General features: G+C 45.6%; 1 protein-coding gene across 1 annotated transcript; it reads left to right on the forward strand.

Annotated features, from left to right (window-relative positions):
• Positions 1 to 7,490: 7,490 nt before the first annotated feature.
• On the forward strand, positions 7,491 to 9,640 carry LOC123069132 (cell number regulator 8). The gene is made up of 3 exons (XM_044491902.1): positions 7,491 to 7,859; positions 8,782 to 8,984; positions 9,230 to 9,640. Exons 1-3 carry the CDS (start codon positions 7,625 to 7,627, stop codon positions 9,467 to 9,469), a joined length of 678 nt encoding a protein of 225 aa, XP_044347837.1. The 5' UTR covers positions 7,491 to 7,624; the 3' UTR covers positions 9,470 to 9,640.
• Positions 9,641 to 10,394: the final 754 nt, after the last annotated feature.

The raw sequence follows: 10,394 nt of genomic DNA on the forward strand, positions 1-10,394 counted from the left end.
GAGACGGGGGCGGCGACAGCGACGGAGACGACGAAAACAGAGGAAGAAACAGAGGGAGAATGAAATTTTCGCAAGTGTTGTTTATATAGGAGGGGCCTTTAGTACCGGTTTGTGCCACTAACCGGTACTAAAGGCCAGTTTTGGCCAGCCCAAGCGGCGGGAAGCGACCCCCTTTAGTACCGGGTGGTGGCACAAACCGGTACTAAAGGCCCCCCCTTTAGTACCGGTTGGTGGCTCCAACCGGTACTAAAGGCCTCGCGCTGCCACCCCAAAGTTTAGTCCCACCTCGCCGAACGAAGGGCAGTCGCACTGGTTTATAAACCCAGCCGCGGCTACCACTTCGAACTCCTCTGTATAGCAGACTTGTGGGCCTAAACTCTGCGCATTGCCCTGTAAGTCTGCTGGGCCTTTAAGGCCTGTAATTACACACCTGTGGCCTATCAGGCCCACAGGGCAGCGCCCCAATTTTTTTATAGTTTTTTTCTTTTCTGCTTTATTTTCTTCTATTTATTTTTGCGTAGTTTTTTGTATAGTTTTTTCTTTTCTGTTATATTTATTTTCTTCTATTTATTTGTGAGTAGTTTTTCATCTAGTTTGCCAAAATTCAACATTTCCAGAGTTCATTTTGTAGTGATTTTCAATTTCACGGTCATTTTGTAAACGATTGAAAAATAGCAAATATAATTTTTTTTTCTTTTCTACTTTATTTTTTCTTCTATTTATTTCTGAGTAGTTTTTTTCTTTTTTGCTATATTTATTTTCTTCTATTTATTTTTGAGTAGTTTTTTATATAGTTTTTTTCTTTTCAGCTATAGTTTTTCTTTCTTTTCTGCTATTTTTTCTTTTCTGCAAAACTTGATGGTCAAAGTCTGGAGTTATAACTTAAAAAAAAAGAAATGTCGACGTGCAATTAGTTTTTGCCATAACAGAAGAAGTCCAGAGTTGTAACAAGTTATTAAAAATAAAAAAGAGGTGCAATGCTCGTTAATTTGCTTCAAGCCTTTCGGAATAGTGTAAACTGCACTGCGCATAGCTCCGTGCAGTCTACCGTATTCCTAAAGGCTTGAAGCTAAGCAACGTGAGCATTGATCCTCTTCTTCATTGTTTCTGCACTCAGGGCTTATAAACCGCTCCTAGTCCCTCTCACTTCGCGAGGTGGGACTAAAAAACAACTTACGTCTGGTTCATCCATGAACCGGTACTAAAGGTGCTCGTGGGGCCCCAGTCTTACCTGACACAACCTCATTAGTACCGGTTCGTGGTACGAACCGGCACTAAATGGTGATGGTGGGGCCATAGCCTAACCGGAGGCTGACACAGCCTCTTTAGGTACAAAAAATTACAAACTTTCTGTTAGTGCCCGTAGTTTTCAAATTTGAATAGTTTAAATTTTGAATTATTTGAAATTAGTGTGAATTTGTTTGCACATAAAATTTCTTCGCGTTTCAAATGCCAAAACACATAACTACCCTAACTATTACAGAGATTCCCCTCTCGGTGCGAAACACAGAAGAAAGTGATGATAGCTAGTGAAGCCGATCACATCCCAGATCTTTGGGTGTGAAACTTTTTCTTCGCGTGTGTCCCTTTGCGCCGTAACCATGGAAAATCTTCATCATTTAACGGGATGCTCGGGTCAATATTCACTGTGAATGGAGCAATTTCATCAAACTTTTCATAATCTTCTGACTTGTCTGTCTTGTCATCCACTCCCACGATGTTTCTCTTCCCAGAAAGAACTATGTGCCGCTTTGGCTCATCGTACGATGCATTTGCTTCCTTATCTTTTCTTTTTCTTGGCTTGGTAGACATGTCCTTCACATAGAAAACCTATGCCACATCATTGGCTAGGACGAATGGTTCGTCTGCATACGCAAGATTGTTGAGATCCACTGTTGTCATTCCGTACTGTGGGTCTTCCGTTACCCCGCCTCATGTCATATTGACCCATTTGCACTGAAACAAAGGGACCTTTAAACCACGTCGATAGTCAAGTTCCCATATGTCCTGTATATAACCATAATATGTTTCCTTTCCCGTCTTGGTTTCTGCATCAAAGCGAACACCACTGTTTTGGTTGGTGCTCTTCTTATCTTGGGCGATCGTGTAAAATGTATTACCATTTATCTCGTACCCTTTGAAAGTCATTATATTCGAAGATGGTAACTGGGGCAGCAAGTACAGGTCATCTTCAATAGAGGTGTCATGCATGGTACGTGTCTGCAACCAGCTGGCGAAACTCCTGGTTTGTTCACGTGTAATCCAGTCATCAGACCGCTCCGGGTGTTTGGAGCGTAGCACATTCTTGTGTTCATCCATATACGGAGCCACCAAGGCGGAATTATGTAGAACTGTGTAGTGTGCTTCAGTGAGAGAATGTCCGTCCATACATATTATTTGTTCCCCTCCAAGCGTGCCTTTTCCATCCAGTCTGCCCTTATGCCGTGATTCAGGAACACCAATCGGCTTAAGGTCAGGAATAAAGTCAATACAAAACTCAGTGACCTCCTCATTTTTATGGCCCTTGGAGATGCTTCCTTCTGGCCTAGCACGGTTATGAACATATTTCTTTAAGACTCCCATGAACCTCTCAAAGGGGAACATATTGTGTAGAAATACAGGACCCAAAACGTTAATCTCTTCGCATAGGTGAACTAGGACATGCGTCATGATGTTGAGGAAGGATGGTGGGAACACCAACTCGAAACTGACAAGACATTGCACCAAATCATTCTGTAACCTTGGTATGATTTCTGGATCGATTACCTTCTGAGAGATTGCATTGAGAAATGCACATAGCTTCACAATGGCTAATCGAACATTTTCCGGTAGAAGCCCCCTCAATGCAACCGGAAGCAGTTGTGTCATAATCACGTGGCAGTCATGAGACTTTAGGTTCTGGAACTTTTTCTCTGCCATGTTTATTATTCCCTTTATATTCGACGAGAAGCCAGACGGCACCTTAATACTGAGCAGGCATTCAAAGAAGATTTCCTTCTCTTCTTTGGTAAGAGCGTAGCTTGCATGACCTTGATGTATGTCATCTTCTCCGTGCATACGTTGCTGGTCCTCCCGTGCCTCAGGTGTATCTTTTGTCTTCCCATACACGCCCAAGAAGCCAAGCAGGGTCACGCAAAGATTCTTCGTCACGTGCATCACGTCGATTGCGGAGCAGACCTCTAGGTCTTTCCAATATGGCAGGTCCCAAAATATAGTTTTCTTCTTCCACATGGGTGCACGTCCGTCAGCGTCCTTCGGAACAGGTTGTCCGCCATGACCCTTTCCAAATATCACCTTCAAATCCTTGACTATATCATGTACATCAGCACCAGTACGGTGGCGAGGCTTCGTCCGGTGATCCGCCTCACCTTTGAAATGCTTGCCTTTCTTTCTTACGGGATGCCTACTCGGAAGAAATCAATGATGTCCCAGGTACACATTCTTCTTACAACTATTTAAATATATACTGTCGGTATCATCCAAACAGTGCATGCATCCGCGGTATCCCTTGTTTGTCTGTCCTGAAAGGTTACTGAGAGCAGGCCAATCATTGATGGTCACGAACAGCAATGCCTTTAGGTCAAATTCTTCCCCCATGTGCTCATCCCACGCACGTACACCTGTTCCATTCCATAGTTGTAAGAGTTCTTCAACTAATGGCCTTAGGTACACATCAATGTCGTTGCCGGGTTGCTTAGGGCCTTGGATGAGTACTGGCATCATAATGAACTTCCGCTTCATGCACAACCAAGGAGGAAGGTTATACAAACATAGAGTCACAGGTCAGGTGCTATGCTTGCTGCTCTGCTCCCCAAAAGGATTAATGCCATCTGCGCTTAGACCAAACCATACGCTCCTTGCGTCATCTACAAACTCCTTCCCGTACTTTCTTTCGATTTTTCTCCACTGCGACCCGTCAGTGGGTACTCTCAACTTTCCGTCTTTCTTACGGTCTTCTCTGTTCCATCGCATCGCCTTGGCATGCTCTTTGTTTTGGAACAAACGTTTCAACCGTGGTATTATAGGAGAATACCACATCACCTTGGCAGGAATCTTCTTCCTGGGGCGCTCGCCCTCGACATCACCATGCTCATCGCGGCTGATCTTATAGCGCAATGCACCACATACCGGGCAAGCGTTCAAATCCTCGTACTCACCGCGGTAGAGGATGCAATCATTAGGGCATGCATGTATCTTCTGCACCTCTAACCCTAGAGGACAGACAACCTTCTTTGCTTCGTACGTACTCTCGGGCAATTCGTTGTCCTTTGGAAGCATATCCTTTATCATTACCAGCAACTTTCCAAATCCCTTGTCAGATACACCATTCTCTACCTTCCATTGTAGCAATTCCAGTGTGGTGCCCAGCTTTTTCTTGTCACCTACGCAATTCGGGTACAACAATTTTTTGTGATCCTCTAACATGTGCTGCAACTTCTTCTTCTCCAAATCACTTGCACAGTTTCTCTTTGCATCGGCAATGGCCCGACCTAGATCATCAACGGGCTCATCTGATGCCTCTTCTTCAGCTTCTTCCCGCATTGCCGGCTCAGCTTCTTCCCCCATTGTTGTATCATCGTATTCAGGGAACCCATGGCCAGGATAGCTGTCGTAGTCCTCTTCTTCTTCATTGTCTTCCATCATAACCCCTCTTTCTCCGTGCTTGGTCCAAACATTATAGTGGGGCATGAAACCGGACTCAAACAGGTGGACGTGAATGGTTCTTGACATAGAGTAATTGCGACCATTCTTACAGCCAGCACATGGACAAGGCATAAAACCATCCGCCCGCTTGTTTGCCTCAGCCGCAAGCAGAAAAGTATGCACGCCCTCAACAAACTGGGGAGAGCATCGGTCATCGTACATCCATTGCTGGCTCATCTTCATTACACAACACCGAATAGACCAAATTAATACAAGTTCATACATAAAGTTCATACAACACTTAAATGCAACAAACAAATAACTCTCTAGCTAAAGCATTTAAATGCAACAACAAATGCAATCAAGATCGCAACTAAGGTAACAATTGATCCAGCAGCATAATGATACCAAGCCTCACTATCGATGGCATATTTTCTAATCTTTCTAATCTTCAAGCGCATTTTCTCCATCTTGATCTTGTGATTATCGACGACATCGGCAACATGCAACTCCAATTCCATCTTCTCCCCCTCAATTCTTTTCAATTTTTCTTTCAAGTACTCATTTTCTCTTTCAACTAAATTTAACCTCTCGACAATGGGGTCGGTTGGAATTTCCGCTTCACATACCTCCTAGATAAAAATATCTATGTCAACTTGATGGGCATAATTTTTCATAAACACGAAATGCAACAAATAGTTTTAAAAAAGAATATACCACATCCGAATCATAACAAGGAGGAGGGCCAACGGGGACGGATATCAAAACCATGGCACTATGTATAACAAACAACGTACGGGTAAGATAATTATTATACGAGTAACTATATATCCAAATCACACAAACATTAATTTTTTATATAAAATTTCATGAACAAGAGGCTCACCACAAGGTGGTGCCGGCGACGGGACGGTGCGGGCGATCGACGGTGGTTACGACGGAGATTTAGAAGGCACTGAGTAAACCACACCTACATATGCAAACTAAGTGTTATTTTGACCTCAAATTGCATATAAATCAAATACTACCACATATAATTCCTCCCAAATTACTAAAACCCACAATTAATCACTATATAAACCAATGCAAGAGCTAATCTAGCAATGAGAGATGAAAGGACAAAGTTGCTAACCTTGGTGATCATTTGAATGGATGAGGGCCTGCAAATCTTGACAAATTTGGGGCAAATTTTGTGATGAACTCGAGAGGAAGAAGGGAAGAACAGAGGAGAGGGAGAGGGGAAAGGGGGAAGAATAGAGTGCGGGTGGATGAAGGATTTATATAGGACGACCTTTAGTACCGGTTCGTGCCACGAACCGGTACTAAAGGTGCTGGAAGGGCCCCACTCTGACAACATCCTGCCACCACTCTCATTAGTACCGGTTCGTGGCATGAACCAGTGCTAAAGGTTTGCCACGAACCGGTACTAAAGAGCTCCTCCTGGCTAGCCGTTGGAACCGGCACTAATGGACACATTAGTGCCGGTTCTGTTACAAACCGGGACTAATGTGTCTCACATTTGACCCTTTTTTTACTAGTGTACCATCAAATCCCATTCGGCACGCTCCGATAGGGGCATCGTTCTTATGCTCTGACGTCCTCGTCTGTGGCGGCAGAATCAAGTAGCAAAACAAAATGTCGTTACCACGGGATCTGAAGGTCCACGATACCAGGTCCCGTCTTAGCAATCACCTTGCAGTGCAAGACCACACCATTGCCTACGCGCCCAAGCAGACAACCGATGTAACATGACAATGTCGCCCACATACATCCAAAATGGGTCGTGGCCACCGATGTCTCACTACCAGAGACTGCCGACCCGGCCAAAAAATCCATCATCGTTGTTGCATATCCATGCCTTCTGCCTCAAGCGGTCGTCCATAGATCACACTTCGGAGCAAACGTTGAACATGCTACCTCTGACTCCGACGATCGTCAGCTCCAAGACAATGCCTCCAAGAATGTCAACGGCAAGGAAACTACCACCATTGTCTGTCCCAAGAGGGGAGCTAGGGTTTCCCCGTAACAGACACAATGAGGGAAGGAGTGGGACACCATGAGGGGAGTGGAGCAATGCAACCACATTCAACAAAGATTACAACAACCAGAGGCATCGTCGTCGTCGCTCCTAGCACGAAGTCAAGAGACAGAGTTTCCCCACCTCCCCTCACGCCCTCCCCTACACATCAAACACGAGGACCAAAAGGCTTCTTGCGGTAGAGCATGGCTTGAAGACTCACCCTAAGCGCCGCCAGAGGTCAGACCACACACCTCCGTGAACCAGGCCACCACGACAAGAGTCGTGTTGTGAACTTGTGCATGTGGTGGATCTGATGATCCATCGATCATATTTTTTATGATCCAACAATATAAGGGGTCATTTGATTCAAAGAAATTCTATTCAATTTTTTAAGATTGAAATTCTTAGAATTTTTTTCTACGTTGGTCCTTTAATTATAGGAGTGGATCCCACAGGAATTTTTTATATGAATTTTTTTGTACGTACTACATGTCATAGAAAATCTAACATCCATTCCAACATCTTTTTACAATTTCTTTGTTTTCTCCGTGACATCAAACGTCCCTTGCTATTCTTATATTGGATTTAAATGAATATACTTTAATTTTTTATACTTTTCTATTTCTGTATTTACAGAGTCCCGCGAATCAAAAGACCCCAAAAAAAAATATACAATTCACAAAAAAATCTCATCCTACTCGTCCTCGCGTCCAGCCAACTCTTCTCCACAGGTAAGAAAAAAACTCCCCACCTCCTCTGTCTTCACAGCGAAGGAAGCGAGCCATCGTCTCCAGCGTCCACGCCACGGCGCCACGCGCTTCCCCCGCCCTATTTTACTCGCCTCCCTCCGCTCCCCCCTCCCCCCTTCCTCCTCCGAGTCTCCTCCCTCCTCAATCCCCTCCGCCTCAACACGCGACGACCCCGCTCGCGCTAGGCTACCACCACCACCCTCCTCTCGCCATGGCCGCCGCCGACGAGCACCACGAGGAGGCCAGCCCCCTCCTGCCCCCGCCCGCCGACGAGAAGCTCCCCCCGGCGCAGGATCCCGTCAAGGGCTGTGCCGATGGGGTCCCCGTCGTCATGGGCGAGCCGGTCGTCGCCCCCGCCGGCGCCGCGCCGCGTGAAAGCTGGGACTCGGGGATCCTCTCCTGCCTCGGCCGCAACGACGAATTCTTCAGCAGCGACCTCGAAGTCTGTAAGTGCCCCTCGCCCCCAGATCTCTCTCCGTTTCGGGTTAGGCTTCGTGGTTGGGGTATGGATCGAGAGGAATAAGTGCCTGCGCAGCTTCTGTCGAGCTCGATTTTGGCGGAAGTCGTAGAATTCCCTAGGATTTTTAGTAACTTTGACAATGAGATCCCTGTCACGTGTTAGACTCGGTGCACAGCAGTTATCAGATTTGTAATATGTTCGCTTCTTATTTGAAATTTGGGCAATTCTGGAACGAAATAGGAGTTAGGACGCAATATTTTATTGGAATTGAGTTGCTGTGAATTAGCATCAGTTGCAAAATGTGTTACATATTGACGCGGAGGTCGGGATCATGACTCCTAGAGTCATTAAAAGTAGGAATATGCATACTTGTTTCAGGGATTAGGTAAAGTTGTCATGATACACTACATTCATTCTGAGTATGGAAGTTGCTTCTTCGAAGGCAACGCCTATCACTAAATTTTCTATGTGTCATTTCAAATTTAAGCTATATTGCCCCGACTTGAATGCACCTTAAGCAATAGTATAGGAATCTGCAAATTACTGTTGGCTGGCTCACACATGTTCTTAAATTTGCAGTACACATGCCTTGGATAAGATGCATTTTTCAGTTCTAATTAAGTAATTATGGACCTGTTGAATTCCGGGCCAAGCCCTGTGGTGTGCTAAATGTTGTTATCTACCTAAGCACCTGTACTTTTGTATGCAGAGGGTTATCAGCTATTAAACATATGACAATCCTGTTCTAACTGGCCAACTAACTTGGCCATCTGAAGTTTGTATGTTTGAGTTGTTGGTGTTCGTTGTAGTGCATGAGGCGGGATTTATTGTGATGGCTCTTTCGAGTCTGTCCTTTTTGTTTAAACTCCAAAAAAAAACTAACTAAATGGTTTTTGTATATCATTTAGGTCTACTTGGAAGTGTAGCGCCATGTGTTCTCTATGGTAGCAATGTTGAGAGGCTTGCAGCAGCACCAGGAACTTTTGCAAACAGCTGCTTGCCTTACACTGGCCTCTATATGCTCGGGAATTCTCTCTTTGGGTGGAACTGCCTAGCCCCATGGTTCTCTCATCCCACTCGTACAGCTATTCGTCGAAGATACAATCTTGAGGCAAGATTTCTCTCATTCTGCATTGTAATGATATATCATATATCTGTTTCTAGTCTTCACCTTTGAACATTATGAAGCAGGACGCTGGGCCGAAACTTGCCTATTGTAAAATGACTAGTCTAGTTTAAACAAATTTCTAAGACTTAACTTCTGCTGTATATGCTGTGTACTTATCCCGTCCTCCCATGGTAGCGCTGTTGCAAGCAATATACTAACATGGCTGCTCTGCACTTTTTGTCTTACAGGGTAGCTTTGAGGCTTTCACTAGGCAATGTGGGTGCTGCGGTGGCCTTGCTGAGGACGAGGAGAGGCGTGAGCACCTGGAGGTCGCCTGCGACCTAGCTACCCACTACTTCTGCCACCCTTGCGCCCTCTGCCAAGAGGGGCGCGAGCTGCGCCGCAGGGTTCCCCACCCTGGCTTATACGGGCGCTCCGTCATCGTCATGATGCCACCCACGGAGCAGACTATGGGGCGCGCCATGTGAACTGGTCCAGCTTGTAGCTGCTCTTCTGCGCCTTGATGTTGAGTTGCCTTGGATCTTTTCACCTTTCGGTTCGTAAATACAGAATAATGTCATGTGAACATGTTGTAATGTGATTATGTGAAATGTGAATCTCAACTGTTTCTATTCGTTATGGATTGTGGATTTTGCTCATTGTCTGACTGCCGTGTGAACTGCAGTATGATGTGTGCTTGTTCTCTACTCTTGAATTGTCAATCTCGAGCCCAGTTTTAGTGGGCAGCCTTGTCTATTGGTTAACATGCTGAAATGTTTGTTTAACCCATTTTTTTGACTGCTAAAATTATCTGTTCACTTTTGTAAGACCTTTTAGACATTTAAGACGGCACCTAAAACAGTTTAATTTCAGCTGTCCTAAACAACTTACAAAAGTGAACAAAGGGAGTAGCAGAAACAGTTCAATTTTGCCTGATTGATTCCATGTTTCGGCAGCTGACTCAAGGGATGGGCCCTAAGCATTCTTTCATTGTTCCCTTCATTGTTCCCTCTGCAACATGCTCTCCTCTCTCTCACAGGACCTCCCTTAGTCCCTGCCCTCTTCCACCCCGCCGACAAAGTTGTTGCTGCTGCGAGGGGCGTCACTGCACCGCGATGGCTGTTTTTCGACGATGATGATGACGAGCTAGGTAGCGACCGCCGGTGCTGCACATGGCGATGGTGTCACAAGGCAGCCTCCGCTCGCCGCGCATGCTGCAATCAGAGGCGGGGGAGAGGAGCTACGCAACATCGGTCAATTTATCACACGGTGATGCGGTCCTACTGGTTGGCTGCCGGAGTTGCACTAGCCGATGATGCTGCAATCCATCCCGTCAAAGCAGTCGTTGTTGCTACAGGCGAGTTGCATGCCGTCGGCGGTCTACAACAGTGTTGTAGTGGAGTCGTGCTAGCG

This window comes from Triticum aestivum, chromosome 3B (assembly GCF_018294505.1).
Source record: "Triticum aestivum cultivar Chinese Spring chromosome 3B, IWGSC CS RefSeq v2.1, whole genome shotgun sequence".
NCBI classification, from domain to species: domain Eukaryota; kingdom Viridiplantae; phylum Streptophyta; class Magnoliopsida; order Poales; family Poaceae; genus Triticum; species Triticum aestivum.